Source organism: Oryx dammah, unplaced genomic scaffold (assembly GCF_014754425.2).
Source record: "Oryx dammah isolate SB20612 unplaced genomic scaffold, SCBI_Odam_1.1 HiC_scaffold_27, whole genome shotgun sequence".
NCBI classification, from domain to species: Eukaryota; Metazoa; Chordata; class Mammalia; order Artiodactyla; family Bovidae; genus Oryx; species Oryx dammah.
The window spans coordinates 55,821,036-55,837,765 of NW_024070211.1; the positions used below are offsets into that span (position 1 = coordinate 55,821,036).

General features: G+C 39.4%; 1 protein-coding gene across 6 annotated transcripts in view; it reads right to left on the reverse strand.

The window, feature by feature from the left end:
- MYO1B (myosin IB) overlaps positions 1-16,730 on the reverse strand; it is a 195,121-nt gene that overhangs the window by 47,303 nt on the left and 131,088 nt on the right. For all 6 annotated transcript variants that reach the window (XM_040228906.1, XM_040228904.1, XM_040228902.1 and 3 more), the window contains exons 8-13: positions 13,525-13,623; positions 10,953-11,056; positions 9,305-9,452; positions 8,912-9,030; positions 3,265-3,351; positions 2,447-2,512 (exon numbers count right to left, since the gene is read on the reverse strand). In XM_040228906.1, the coding sequence (XP_040084840.1) occupies positions 2,447-2,512; positions 3,265-3,351; positions 8,912-9,030; positions 9,305-9,452; positions 10,953-11,056; positions 13,525-13,623 (623 nt within the window). The remainder of the gene's footprint in view (positions 1-2,446; positions 2,513-3,264; positions 3,352-8,911; positions 9,031-9,304; positions 9,453-10,952; positions 11,057-13,524; positions 13,624-16,730) is intronic.

Below are 16,730 nucleotides of genomic sequence, written 5' to 3' on the forward strand. Positions count from 1 at the left end.
GTCCTCAGCCAGCAACAGACTCTCTATCTTAGGACCAAGACCATAAGCTCCATTCAGGCAAGGAACATCTTTGCCTTGCTTACCACCAGCATTCTGGCTCATTGGAGGTACCGAATAAACCCTGGGGAAATGACTCCCTCACTTACACATGGTCAAACTGCTCATGAGGTTTAACTCAGTGGGGCAGGGCAGGGCAGGTCTCTTTTCCCACGGCTAATTAGAGCTCACTGGAAGATGAAGCCAACCCAACGTTCTATCATGACTCCACTATCCTATTTAAAAAAACGTTCCATGTACAGTGACATGACACCAAACACTTGCCCCCTGACAAGGATCAATGAATTTTTTCTGCCAAAGCAAAAATAAAATTAATTTGATTTGAGAAATATCAATGAATAGATTTTTTTCCCCCTAATTTTCTAGTGAGATCTCCACTTTTGCCCTGCACATGAAACCATCTAAATGAAGATAAGCAATGTGCTGGGTAAGAAACCTCTTTCCCTGCCAACGGTAAAGAATGACTTGATATTTAGTGCCCATCAGGTGACAGTAACCTGAGGTTTTGCTGGAAAGAAACCAATTTTAGCACCATGACTTCTGAGTCTACTCAGGCAATCCTCCTCATGCACAAATCCCAAATTCTTCCTCTTACCAAGGGATGGGGAGCTCTCCTTTTCAGAGTCTGCTGAAGGGACACCAATACAAACAGACACTGTGCTGAAGGGCAGTCTTCGAGGGCAGCAGGAAGCACAAAGGTCCCTTGCACGCTTCTACCAGCACACAGATGAACCCTGGGAAGGCACCCCACAATGCCCAGGGGCTTAGAATGATGACAAAGGTGCAGAAATAGGGAGCATTTTGGACACTTAAAGCATTTGGGTTTTTTCTTTGTCTCCAGATACTGGGAACCATGTGAGTTTGGGGAGAAACGTAAAGAAAAGCCCAGTAGAAGGCCTTTTTAAATTATTTATCAAAGAGGCCTACGATTTAGGTCCTGAGTTTGACATACAGTAGCCACATAACCTTGGGATAGTTACTTGACCTTCAAAGCCCTGCTGCTGTTGCTTCTTTTATGAAAGGAGAAATAATAGCAGCCACTCCATGAGACTATTGTGGCAATTAAATCAGACAATGTATATAACACTACAATTCTTGCATATAGGCAGTTCTTGATGTTCATTTCCCTCTAGCTGTTAAATAAGGGACATGATAAAGCAAGGAGAAGGCATGATCCCCAAAGTAAATGTTGTAAGAAAAAGGCGTTTACTAGAAAGGACTGGTTGAGCTGCAGGAAGCGAGCTGCTGTCTTTTTTGTGACCCTGTGACACTGATACTTAGAACATGTAAATTCTTTGGGTGGTCACTCTGGGTAGGGTCTCTTGTTTAAAGGAATTCACAAATTACTGGTGGGGAGAGTTAAGATCTACTCGTTATTTTTCCTGAACCAAACTAAAATACCAGTCCTAGCTCCTTTAGGTCTCAATTTAAGCGAGAGTCCTTTAAGGATGCCTGCTGCTGCTAAGTCGCTTCAGTCGTGTCGACTCTGTGCAACCCCATAGACGGTAGCCTACCAGGCTCCCCTGTCCCTGGGATTCTCCAGGCAAGAACACTGGAGTGGGTTGCCATTTCCTTCTCCAGTGCATGAAAGTGAAAGGGAAGTCACTCAGTCGTGTCCAACTCTTCGCGACCCCATGGACTGCAGCCTACCAGGCTCCTCTGCCCTTGGGATTTTCCAGGCAAGAGTACTGGAGTGGGGTGCCATTGCCTTCTCCTAACAGGTCCTTAAAACAGCTTCTTAATGTCAAAGTTAGCAAGGGGTAAATAAGATATTCCAACATAAGTCTATCATGTTTAAATATTTAACTTGCAATGAACATGGAGTCTTTTTTAAAAAGTTTCATTATGAACTTTAGCTGAAAATTTCTTTCAACCTGTGCAGCAGAACTCATAGGACTACAGTTGGATGAGACCTGGATAAGATCCAACAAAGCACATAATGCAGACACTCTCTGCCTGAGTCCTACAGAGATGAAGTAACCAGCTCTGGCCAGGCCACAGCCAGCCTCTGGCTCTCCCATTTCTGGCTTTTTTACGGCACCATCCTATCTGATTTTCAAGCAACCTACAAAGGAACAAATATTAATAACTACAGACATAACGTCTATATACTTTGTTAGGAACTTCACAGTAAGAATTTTGAATTTGCAATTTCAAAAGTCAAGTACTAATACAAGAAAGTTTTTTTAAACAGCACAGTCTCCAAAATGCTGGATCTCAGTTCTTAACATACATACACACACACAACTGTTACATCTTTACAAAAGTTACTTGTAGATTAAGAGTCATATTAATTATATTAAATATTTTCTATAGAACACAAGATTTAATCTCCAACTGTTTCACAAAATAAAGATAATAATAACAATAATAATAACAAGCAGCTCACCTCAAAAATTTCGAAGCCATAAATGTCCAAAACACCCATGACTTTCTTTCTCACTTTTGTTTGTGCCTTAAAAATAGTTTCAAATTGAAGGGTTAATTTAAGCATTACATATAACACTAAAAGCATAACAAGGACTATAGACATAGATTACAAGTTAATTGTGTCTCAGGCCTAGAAGAATAGAATTTAGGTTTTTTTAAACACATGAAAGAGGAAAGCCAGTTTATATTTGAAAAGTGTTTATTTGAAAACTCTCACCAAATTTAATATTTAAAGTTTTTCCTAATTTCTTTTTCTTGTATTTATATAAAGATTCCATTTGTATGGAATCTCCCCAAAATTTTAATAATAGATGATTTAAAGAAGGTATCATTATGCTTTCTTTATCAGTGCTATATTAGATGCTTAATTATAAAAAAAAAGATATCATGGGGTCTTTCAAAACCATCTAGTCCAATGCTCCCATTTTCTTGAAGAATATATTATCGCTAGACTGATCCAGTGACCTCTTCAGCCAAGTGTGCATAACTAGTCACCAGATGAGTCACAGCCAGGACCTAGGATGCTCTGTTTCGCAGTAACTCTGCAAATACCATGAGACTACTCACTGGTGAGAGTCTTATCACATACATGCAAAACAAAAACAGAGCTGCTGACAAATTTCAATCCTAAACAAGGGAAATGCTTTTCAAGGAACAATCTTGGTAAGTGCTAATCGATTACCTGATTATAAAAGTAAAATATCCTTAACTTAATGTTTATACTCTGCATACCACTTATTACAATTATTTATTTATCTGTGTATAGAGATTCAGTACCTTAATGCTTTCATTGATTCGATTTACCAGCCATGAAAACAACCTGCTGTAGAGGTTTTTAGCCAGAGCATCACGGGCATAATAAGCCTATTAAAAAGAAAAAGAAAAACTCAATACCCACAATTACCACAATGCTTAATTTCAATAAAATAATGAAGATATTTTTAAAAGATATTGAAAACTCTTTTATTTCAAATTTCTTTTCAGAGCATTTTTATTGTACTCTGGATGAACAGTCAAGCCATTAAGAAAACCGGGGAAATTGCTTATACCCAGTTATTATACTTTTTTGCATCCCAGGAAATTAACTTTAAACACTGCAAAGGCTTTCTCCACACGGATATTCATCTCAGTGTTATAGAACAGAGAAAAATCACAGGCAATTTAGATGTCCAACAACAGAAGCATAGTAAAATAAATAAATAAGTGCCTGGTGGAAGGGAAGTTACAGAGTCATCACAGAATGATTGTTATAAAAATCAGATAATGAAATGAAAAATTCCTATTATGTTTTGTGATAATAAAACATATACATTTATTATAACAACTATTTTTGTAAACTATTAGATGTAGGAAACTCAAAGGAAATATACTGAAAATGGTTTTGACTGATGAGATCTGTAGTTATTTTTCACCAATCGGTCTTTTGAGCATCTAAAAGAACTTTGTAATAAGCAGTATAACAACATGTTGTTGGATAATACTTTGTATAATAAAAATAAAGTGCTTTCATTTCTTATCTGTTTGAAAGCTGTTCACAACTGCTTAACAAAGAATAGGTAGAAGACATGGATGTTTCTCTGACCTTGATTTAAAATACAAAGGTTGGAGAAAGCTGGGTTTGGTCAGGAGACCTAACAGACCTAAACAAACGTACTGGATGCCAAGGGTGTGCAGGAAGTAAGTACTAGTGATACGTCTGATACCATTGCTCTGGGGACAGGCCTGGAAATGGGCAGCAGCAGCCCAAGAAGAAATTCGTCTCAGGAAAGAAGAGGTTCTGTTGCTGTTTTTAAGACTAGACATATGTGTGTACTTCATTGTTTATAAACAGAAAGTTGGGCATTACAGTTAAAGCAAATCATTATATTTTTATTTTATAAAGAACACAAAATACTAGATTATGTGAAAATTTTCTCTACAATTCTTCTGAAATGAAGTGTGACAACTTTAATAACAGACTCACTCCATGGTAACATACTACAGCCTGGAAGAGAGTACCTTTTCCCTTTATCTGATACTTCCATGCTAATACCAAACCTGTCTCCCTAAGTCTCAGGCAGCTATTCCAATAAGGGTTAGAAAATCCACCTAGATGTTGATAAAAAAACAAAACCTGACTGTCCAATACTATACGTGGGGTAGGGGCTGGAGGGCAGAGGGAATAATTCCACAGAAGAAAATGTATATAAAATGCTGACACAAAGACAGAATGTTTAATTTAGAAGAACAGTCTTTCTCCAATACCCTTTCTTCTAGGTTTTGTTCTTTTTTTTTTTTTTTTAAATAGATATTTTAAGTGCCTAGAACAATGCTTGGCACATAGTCTGCAGGTGTATTTTGAAGTGTCCTTGTCCTCTTCTACAGCTTAATAAACCTAGATAATTCTTTCTTAATCCTTTCCCCTTTCTTCTGATAAGTTCAAGTCATTTCCAAACACTACTTATTTATAAACAGACTCTATTTCATCATTACATCATCCAGCTCTCCTAACCGTATGGAATTTGCTATAAACAAACCATTGTTTCAGTATGCAACTGAATGAATAGTGACAACTTATTCTGGTAAACTGCTTTATATTTTTTAAAGTGTAACCACTGACAATCTTAATCGTCCTTGTTTCATTTAGAAGTCTCAAACTCGGATGCTTTCAAGGACTGCACAATAGAAATCAATGGGAAATAGTGGGGTCCAAGTGAGCTAGAGACTGCATTCTAGGTTAAAGGCACTCAACTTCAAAATTTTAAAAGCAAGCTAACACAAGAAAACAAATAAGCCAAAACTACGATTTCCTCAAATATTCATCAAATAAAGTACACCTACTGAGCTGTATCTGGCCTCACGGATGTCAGTTTGCTACCTGTAGTTTCTTGGGTCTGATTGCTGCCACCTCATCTCCACAGTTAACATCCTCTAAAGGAACATTTATTCCCATATAAGGATCGTGAGTAAGGTGTGTAGAAATGAGGGAAGACACCAAGTGCACAGACTCGCCATCTCAGATTCTAAGCACAAATGACAGGACTGTTTCTGCAGCTGATGAAGCTCTTAGAGAAAAACCCCAGGAGGAATCTGCTTCCATGATGATGTCCAGTATCAGGTGTGACCCAGGACAGTAGGGTAAGTGGAGACACAGAGATGCATGGGCATGGGGCCCACCTTCCGGGAGCTTAGAGAGGAATATGGGAGGTCAAACAATCAAAGGGCAAGTTCCAAAGCAGTTTGCAGGAGAAAAATGAGTTCAGAGAAGGAAGAATCAGGGCCTTATGATCATGGAAGGCTTCCTAGATGAGGTACAATTCAAGGACCATCTAGGCAGCAGAAGGAATTAGCAATGACATGGATAAGCAGGAGCAAAGGCCTCCGGTAGAAATAAGTATGGCATTTAGAGAACTATCAGGGAATAAACTGGGAGACGTCATTTAGGATCAGATGACAGGGACTCTGGGAGCCAAGGCGCAAGTATGTGGTAGAAGCTGAATAATAACTGTCTTGAGTTTCTGTTATTTCAATATTAGTCATTCCATCTGGGGAAAGATCTAAATGCCTTGGGGAAAATGAGGCATAGGGCAGTAACGATGATAATGGGGCCCAAGAATTGAAGTTATGAGGAAAAGGTAATAAAACAAATCACATCTTGTAGGAATAAAAATCTTTCAGGCCACAAGACTGGTAGAAACAAACTCTCTGAATCCTGCAACAACAACAAAAAAAACTAGAATAAGAAGCTGATAATCTGAGATCTAAAGCCAATTCTTTTATGTCAAGAGTTAAAAGAATGGGGGAAAGTTTTACCCAGTGATGCAAGGTGACTCAAGATTATACATGTAAGAGGCACCTGGGTTTGATTTCTGTATAGGATGATTAAAAAGCAAGAATAAAACACATACTAAAAAGACAAAAATACATCCATATATATTCCATATATATATAATTTATATGAAATATTCCTAAAGGGCTTCTTAAACAGATGTTTTCTCATCACATCACTATATACTTCACTATCCCCACTCTATTGAAATATTCTCAAAATGAGACCTTGGGATGGACAGTAGCAGCAGCAGCAGCAGCAGCAGCAGCAACTGGGAATTTGTTAGCAATGCAAATTCTCCCACCCTACCTCAGACATACTGAACCAAACACTCCAGGGGGTATGACCTGCAAACCATGTCTAAGAAACCCTCCAGGCGATCCTCCTGCGCCCTCAAGTTCGAGAACCACTGTTGCACACAGTCCACTCTGACATAATTTCTAGCCATGTAGCTCTGAATCCTCTTTACATATTTATAGCCTTAACCAAGTCTGATCAACTCTTTTCTGCTATGTACTCCAAACCTGGCTCCTCTCACACTTTTCTTTTCAAAATACCATTTCGTCTATTCTTTATACATCTAAATCCTTCAAAGACTGGCTCAGAAACCATGTTCTCCAAAAATCCTCTTTAATCCCTTATGTCCCTACTAATGGTCTACAGAGGCTTCCGCTGTGTGGGCTCTCAACCAATTTTTCTTGATGAGGCAAGTGACTCACCATCTGACTTTGAATGAGTGAGGTGGACAAGGACAGACATCGTAGCAGTAGTAGTAACTTAGGAAGAAGGACACGTAGCAGTTATAGCTGGAAAAGGATTGTTACACCTCAAATTTACATGATTATAAAGGTATAGTATTTTCATAGTCAAAACTGCTTGCCTAAAATAAGAAATCAATGTTGAAAGAAAGCTAAAAGCATGTATGTGTTTTGGGTTAGTAAGAAAGACTAGCTCAGAGCAGTAGAGAGAAAGACTAAGCCCATTCAATGTCTTGCCGATGCTTAAGGCTACTTACAAGAAGGATGAAAATACAGCTAGACAGAACAGGCTTGAGTGGGAAAAATCCTGAGTTAACCATTTAATTCTAGCCCAGATCAACACTGACTGGTGGGAGAGTGTCTAAGCCATAGAACAAAGGATTTATACTGAAAGGTCTATACAAGCTCCTACATATACAAGCATGCTGGAATACATCTGTTCATCCATCCTTGAATCAAAGGAGAGAAGACATAAGCAACTCAGACTTGTATCTTAGAAAGACTCCACTCGCCTAAGTGTGGAGGGTGGAGGGGGAACAGTAAGAAAGGCAGGGAAGTCAATCTAGTCATTTAACCACAGCCAGCTCCCCGCACTATCTTCTCCAAATCAATAATGGTGCTTGGGCCAAAAATGTTGGGAGTCATCCTTGACTCTTCTGTCTTTCATCTCACATATACCAATGCATCAGGAAATCTTATTGCATCCCCTTTCAAAATATACTTCTCATTCCACTGCCGCCACCTGGTTCAAAAGCCACCATCGACTCTGGGTTAGCATACAACTGTGCGCTCCCCTGAGCTATGAATGTGTATCCCCCTCCCCCAAATCCATATGATGAAGCCCCAGTGTGATGGTATTTGGAGGTGGGGCCTTTAGAAGGCAATTAGATTTAGATGTGGTGGTGAGGCTGGAGTCCCCATAATGGGACTGGTACCCCTAAAAGCTGAAACTCCAGTACTTTGTCCAGCTCATGCGAAGAGTTGACTCATTGGAAAAGACTGATGCTGGGAGGGATTGGGGGCAGGAGGAGAAGGGGACGACCCAGGATGAGATGGCTGGATGGCATCACTGACTCGATGGACGTGAGTTTGAGTGAACTCCAGGAGTTGGTGATGGACAGGGAGGCCTGCCGTGCTGTGATTCATGGGGTTGCAAAGAGTTGGACACGACTGAGTGACTGAACTGACTGACTGACTGACCCTTAAAAGGGGTGAAGACACCAGAGCTCATTTGCTCACTCTTTTTCTCTGCCATGTGAGGACACAGTAGGTAGGCAGGTGTCTGTCTGTAAGGAAGAGGGCCCTCAGCACGAATTCGACTGTGTTGGCACTCTAATCTCAGCCTTCTAGCCTCAAGAACTGTGAAAAATAAATGTTTTTGTTTAAAGAGAATACAGTATTCTGTTATAGCAGCCAAAGTGACTAAGACACTCTCTGTCCCTTATATTATGCTGTCTATACTGCAGCCAGAATGACCCCTTACAAGGCAGATCATACCACCTGTGATCACAACTCTCCAGCTATTTCTCAGCTCACTCAACCCCTCTGCCCTGAACACCATGGGTCTCCCTTACTCTGCGCTACTTTCTTCTCTTTGTCCATTGCATTTATCACCTAGTAGCTTGCTATATGAATTTTCTAGGTCTACTGCTTTGTCTGGCTCCTCCTGCCAAAATCTTAAGCTCCACAAAGGCAGGGATCTTTGTGTGTTTAGTTTACTCTGTACCTCTAGCGCCTAAAACAATGCCTAGAATATAACATGACAGGATAATAGCCTGAAAAATAAAATTTTTGTTGCCACTTATACAAGATTCTGAAGACTTTAAAAACTCCCTTCCAGACATTATGTTTCACCCACCTGAGCCACATTCAGCGTAGTTGAAACTTTCTCTTGCTTGGCCTCAACTGTTCGGAAGCTGAAAGCTCGCTCTAGAACTGACTGGTCAATGCCGGTCAGCTCGCAAATTTCTTTTAACTCTGTAGTAGGGGGAATGGTCACAAAGAGTTACTGCATATCTGCTGCTAATAATCAATCACTTTCAAGGCTTACAATGTTCTTTCTAAATCATTTTCAAACCAATTACTATAAAATATATGAATCAAAAGACTTGAGACTGAGCTGTAATTACATTTCTGCTCAGTTCACTAGAAAGTTTTTTCAACTCAAATCAAGCTTTACTTTCTACATTAAACACTGGGCAGAAGTTCAAAGTCAGTTTTGCTCAACAGGGCCCGTCCTCCACTGACTTACCGTTTTTATCTTTGATCTTGCTTTCATCTAAGCCATTCACTCGCGATTCAGGCTTGAACTCAATGTTCCCCAGCTTCAACACCGCAGCCACCACCTCCAACACAGACTCAGCTTCATGGTCCATGAAACCCACGATCTGCATGGCATTCTGGGGGAGAAAAAGCACCTGTTTTCTGTCTGCAGTTCTCTATTATTTAAAAAAAATAAATCATAAAACAGACTCGCCTCTGAAAAAAAGTCAAAAAGACAAAGTGTCCCAGAGTAAACTTTCCAAAAGGCAAAACTAACATCATATGGAAAAATCTGAACGAACTTTGTGGCCAACCTAATAACGAATGAACTGAATTAGCACCAAGGCGGGGGTCTATCTTGCTCAGTGGTTTCAAGTTCAAATTCAAGGAGCCCTGGGGTATTTCACGGGCTGTGGCAAAGAGGAAGATAGAGGGAGAGAAGAAGGTGGAGAGCTGAGCCCTCAGTTCCCACTCCAACCATAGCAGCTCTGTGTGTGTGTGTGTTTTTTCATACTGGAGTTCTGCTGCTAGAAACAAAACCAAGCAAAAAACTTTATGTAATCCCCTACAAAGAAACCTCCTCATTTATTTTACATATGAGAAGACCTGTGGTTTGCAAAGGTGAAGTACTCAATTCCAGGAACTATGGGTAATAAGGAACATTTGTCCAGTTATAAATTTTTATTGAGTGCCAATGATTTGCCAGGCAAAGTAGTCATAGAACTGGTCCCAGACTTAAAATCATGACCAGGGATCAACAGGCTTCCATATGAGGCTGTTCAGATAACTTAGAAAAAAATGATACTCTCAAGAAACGTTTTCTTTTTTGGAGAACAGCCCAGTCTGCTTGCTTGCTTATTTACTTCCCTCCACCCCAATCAATCTACCTGCCTATTTATTTATAATGACTAGGTTACACAGCAATGGGAGTACTATAAGATTTATCATTCTAGAAAATTTCAAACATATACAAGTCTAGAGAGCAGGAAAAGAACCACATGTTATATTCACTCACCCCTAAAGATGAACTGATTCCAATCATACTTTATCTATAATCCAGCCTATTCCCACCCCTGCCACTATTGCAGCTGTATCATCTGGAAGTAAATAACAGTTATCAGGATCATTTCCTAATAGAAGCAACTTTCCAAGTGCCTCAGAAATATAGAAAGCAGAATTTAATTTAAAATAATTTTTTTTCCTAATGAACACAAATGCTAATTATTCTGTTTTATGGAGGATTTTTCAAAAACTATATATAAACATGACTTTCTGTCTGAAAAATAGATTTGACTTAACATGGTTGTAGGGCAGTTTTCACATGTGGAAATTAACTACTGAGCATATAAATGCATTTGGAATTTCAGTATAATATAAAAAGTCAAACCCCCAAATAGATAAGAAAGCTCCTTTTGATAAACAGTAAAATTGCACGCTCCAATAAAGCCTGGCCTTTTCAATACCGTATGACTATTGAGCTAGTAAAATATCAAACTAATAAAAATACAATAAATTCTATAATTCTAAACCTTTGGGAGCATGAAATAGAAATCAAAGAAAAGTCCAAACTTTAACAATGCTGATTGAACAATATAACATTACCCATTTTTAAAAGTAACAAAGGCATTACATCTTACCCTAACGGTTCTGAAATTTGCTGCATCATCCACTCCATTAACTTTGGCCGAGTCCAGACTCAGGTAGTTATATCTGCTGAAATCCCGCTCAAGTTTAAGCTTATCTATTGAATCACACATATGAGTTGATAAGTTACTTCAATAAATCTAATTATCTTTAACATCTCATTCCTTTAACCCTTCAGATAAAAAGACTTTCACACTATGCATTGAACCAAAAGAACAGAAATGAATGGTATCAACTCAAATATATCAGTAATAGTATTTGACCAAAATCACCTTTATCGTGTGTACATATTTCAAACTGTTTTTTTTTTGCAGACCCTTTCCATATTTGGATTATTTATCTTCAATGTGCTATTTCCTTATAACATATGATGTCTGCCTAGTGATTCTCCCACTGTTGGACACTTGGAGTTTCTCCAGTTTGTTATAATAAATAAAAGCCAGTGATAAATGTCTTCACGCAAAATATTTTTTTGATTCTTTTGAATGATTCCATTGGGATGTAATCCAAAAAGTGGTGTGCCTGGGCAGCAGGGTCTGATCATTTTATAACTTCTTCTGCTTTGCCAACTGGTCCCCCAGGAAAAAGTCCTCACATTGAAGTGATACTCAGAAGCTCTAGACAGATCACTCCTGACAACTCTGCCAGCTTTATCCTCTTCAATAACTTTAGCTAATACGTGTGCAGGGGCTACTTAGTGCTGCCTCAATTTACATTTGTTGATAATTAACATCTACTTCTGCTTTATTGACTATGCCAAAGCCTTTGACTGTGGGGATCACAACAAACTGTGGAAAATTCTTCAAGAAATGGGAATACCAGACCACCTGACCTGCCTCTTGAGAAATCTGTATGCAGGTCAGGAAGCAAGTTAGAACTGGACATGGATAAACAGGTTCCAAATTGGGAAAGGGATACGTCAGGGCTGTATACTGTCATCCTGCTTATTTAACTTATATGAAGAGTACATCATGAGAAATGCCGGGCTGGATGAAGCACAAGCTGGAACCAAGATTGCCAGGAGAAACATCAATAACTTCAGATATGCAGATGACACCATCCTTATGGCGGAAAGTGAAGAAGGACTAAAGAACCTCTTGACAGTAAAAGAGGAGAGTGAAAAAGTTGGGTTAAAACTCAACACTCAGAAAACTAAGATCATGACATCCTGTCCCATCTTCATGGCAAATAGATGGGGAAACAATGGAAACAATGACAGACTTCATTTTGGGGGGCTCCAAAATCACTGCAGATGGTGATTGCAGCCATGAAATTAAAAGATGCTTGCTCCTTGGAAGAAAAGTTATGACCAACCTAGACAGCATATTGAAAAGCAGAGACATTACTTTGTCAACAAAGGTCCAACTGGTCAAGGCTATTGTTTTTCCAGCAGTCATGTATGGATGTGAGAGTTGGAGTATAAAGAAAGCTGAGTGCTGAAGAATTGATGCTTTTGAACTGTGATGTTGGAAATGACTCTTGAGAGTCCCCTGGACTGCAAAGAGATCCAACCAGTCCATCCTAAAGGAAATCAGTCCTGAACAGTCATTGAACGGACTGATATTGAAGCTGAAACTCCAACACTTTGGCCACTTGATGTGAAGAACTGACTCATTGGAAAAGACCCTGATGCTAGGAAAGATTGAAGGTGGGAGGAAAGGGGATGACAGAGGATGAGATGGTTGGATGGCATCACCAATGGACTTGAGTTTGAGTAAACTCCAGGAGTTGGTGATAGACAGGGAGGCCTGGCGTGCTGCAGTCTACAGGATCGCAAAGCACCGGACATGACTGAGCGACCCTACTGAACTGAGTATGAGGGTAATTTTTTCCCCCAAGTGTGTTGATTTTCCATAGCTCTTTTTGTTTAAACTATTTGTTCAAAACTTTTCATCACTTAGGTACTGACTACTGGATACTCTCCTGATGGACTTATAATAATTCTCCAAAATATCTAAAGGTCAGATTTTTATCTCTTGTATCAGTTGCAAATGTCTTTCCCACTATTTTTAAGTTGTCACTGAGTAGTATGTTTTTATATAATTATACTCATCCACTGCTCCCTGCTAACTTCTCTCGAAGTGGACTAATTATATTCTTCCATTTTTTTTTTAATAGGTAATGAGCCTCTCCCCCAACTTTTAGCTTTTTTAGCAACCCATCTGAAACACAAATTATAGTCTTCCATTTTATTTTTTTTTATTTTTTTTTTTATTTTTTTTTTTATTTTTTTTTTTTAATGTTTATTTATTTTTTTTTTAATTTATTTATTTATTTTTAATTTTTACTTTACAATTCTGTATTGGTTTTGGCATAGATTGATAATGAGTCCCTCCCCCAACTTTTAGCTCTTTTAGCAATCCATCTGAGACACGTTCCAGTACCTGGTGAGGTACTACAGAGACAGATACCAAAGACTGCAAGGTGGTAAAAGCCAACCCATCGTGTTCTTCCCTTCAGGTGGAATCATGGAAAAATTTTAAGACAAAAAGAGGAAAATCATAATGGACACTTCTGCTTTGGATGCTGCAACAGTAAAAATTAAATTAAAAAACAGGGACTTACTGAGAAGCTCTTCAGAGGCACCAGAAAGCAGCTGATAAAACACATGGAAGTTTCTTTCACCTCTTGGCTGCTTAACAACTCGAGATTTCTCTAAAAGATCTAAAGAGAAAAAGAATCAAAATCGTAATACAGTATTAATCTCACTTTCAAATATACTGTGCTTCCTTCTCTTCCCCCTCAACTTTCTTTTTCATGTTCTGTTTTGTACTAATAAAGTAATAACAGAAGCTACATTTTCAGTTCTACTTTTAGGAAGAAGCACAACTCTAACTAGAACCACTAAATTAAACACACTAGCTTCTGGTACAATAGTGAATATGCAAAATAAGTTTAACAATATAATCAACAAGCTGATTAAAGACAACATAGCTTTTATAATAATATTCTCTTGATTTTATATATGATGACACTGCATGCATGCCAAGTTGCTTCAGTCGTGTCCAATTCCTTGCAGTCCTATGGACTGTAGCCTGCCAGGCTCCTCTGTCCATGGGATTCTCCAGGCATGAATACCAGAGTGGGTTGCCATCCCTCCAGGGAATCTTTCCATCCAGGGATCAAATCCGAGTTTCCTGCTTCTCCTGCATCGGCAGGAGGATTCTTTACCACTAGTGCAACCTGATGATATTAGGTTCTTCAATATGTAGTATTACAAGTCCAAGTAAGGAAATGCAGCCATTCAGTTAAGAATTCACTGAAGAGTTCTAATGATAACAAATTAAATACTTTTGATATTTTATGCTAAGTGCTTTATAGACATCATTTCATTGAATCCTCCTCATCATTTTGTAAGGTATAACTTCACAGATGAAAAAACTGATAGTCCAAGTGCTTAAGAAGGACTTGAAATCAAGCCATCTGACCTCAGTGCTACCTGGCATAAAAGCAGCAAACCTCTTTGATCTCTTGAAGTCTTAAAGAATGAAAGGTGGTTCTTGTGGAATCTGGTGTTATCTGACAGTATACTTTCATTGATGCTGGATGATTTTTTTCATGCTGTAACTGACACATTATCAAATTTTCAGGAAGGGAGGGAGGCAGACAGGGAGAAAGGAAGGGACGAATACCAGCAAGCCAACCAGAAAGGCACCACTGTGGCAGAAACAGGGAGTGGCAAAGTACAACTGCAGAGAATATTCCTACCTAGAGTCCTGTTTATCACTGACCAGCGATATAAAACAGGGTCTGGATTCTGTGGTCAAAGGCCAAATTAATTTATAAAATTATGCATCAGTGATCCCATTATTGAGCACTAATTCTAGCGAACAGACACATTCAATTTACCATCAGACTGAAATCTAAACATTATCCAAAAAATTAGTAAAGGAGAGTACAGTGTGCAACTTCACAGGGACTTTTCCCTGAACTTCTTAACTTGTATTTCTGGAAACCTTACCAGCACAAGAGGAGGAGTTTAGGGAGAGTTAAAAACTGTAGATTCAATGAACAGGGATGTCCTAGGGTGCTCCAAATACATGAGGCCGTTTGTAAGAATGAAGAGATGGGTTAAAGGGATACATAAAGTTGACAGAAAGAACAAAAACATGTAAACACAAAAATTATTAAGAACAAGATGCTGCAGAGATTTCATCTTCAGCTCTCACTTGACTTGGACAACTGCCAATGCCCTCAAATCACAGATGGAGAGTAATGAAGACTTAATATTTAGCCAAAAAAAACTGCAACTGAAAAGCACAAGTGAGATAAAATTCAAAAAAGGACTGTGCAATAGTCATCATCTCTAACGACTGAACGTTTCAATCAATCAGTAAATACTGACATCCAAGGCAGCAGACAGAATAAACAAAACAGGTAAGGATAAAAGTATATCATTGCACTCATCATGGACCAAGCTCCTCTGGGGTCCTAAGAGTATCAGCACACTTTTAGAAGAAAGAACTCAGTGCCTGAGCAGAGTTTTCACTGAGACACTGCTGCTACTGCTAAGTCGCTTCAGTTGTATCCAACTCTGTGCAACCCCATAGACGGCAGCCCACCAGGCTCCCCCGTCCCTGGGATTCTCCAGGCAAGAACACTGGAGTGGGTTGCCATTTCCTTCTCCGCACTGAGACACTAACTAATCCTAATTCCTCAAGCCTAGAAGAAAGTAACTACATGAAAAACACAAACAAATGCTGCAGTTTACTTCATCCTTTCATGAAGCTCACTTACTGCTCACCCACCATGTGACAGAATTACCTGGGATGGGCCCAGCACCGACTACACACCTGAAGACCTTCTTCCTCTGGACCTACAACTGTCACACCTACAGCTGTCTCGATCACTCTCACCACTCAAACCAAGGGCAGCAGTTCTGTCTAAGGTGGGCTGCCAACACCCTTGAGAGAGACAGCAGAAGGTGGGGATGAGAAAGGCAGAATGACCATGTGTCCTTCACCTGTGAAAGCCCGCAAAACCCATAGCACCCATAGGCTCTCCCCATAGCACCAAGAATCCCACCACGCTGCACAAGCACTGGAAGCCTGCTGCCCTCGCCTCATGGGGCCCCTCAGTGATGATGATGAACTGTTCAGTGCCACTCACCCAGTTACACTCCACAACCAAACTTTACTACTTACTTCAAGACACGAAATTAACTTCAGACCCCATGACAGGGACACACTGTGCAACAGCAACACGGCCAGCCTCATGTTTGGCACTTTTTGAACAAATGCTCACACACAATGGGGAGCTTAGAAACAGTGATGGCTCTGAGATTCAGCAGATAACAGTCACCAAGTTAATGAATGATGTTCGCTTATGCAGTGTGGAAAGGAATGCTGGCCAGCATACTCCTTTTACCACACATCCTGATATAATCAGTGATCACGATCACACTCAAATCTGAAACATAATGTAACATGAGTTTAAAAGGAAAAGTGCAGGAGGGGAGGTACAAGGAAACTTTCACTGACGTTTTGCTCCGCCTTCAGTACTTTTCATTTATTATCATACCTCCTCTGAAGTTGGTTTTACAAGCCCCATTTTGTAGATGAGAAAACGAGGCAACACATTGTTACTAAGTGACAGAGCCAAAGTGAAAAGCTTTAGGACACTAAGGTATCCTGCTTATGTGCTTTATAATTTTCTTTCAAACAGAATGCTAAATCCATGAACACTTGGAAAGGCTGAGACTATTCTTCACAAAAAATGTTTGACTTCACCTAAGCAACTTGATCACAAAGTGAGGAGCTTTTTACTACAAA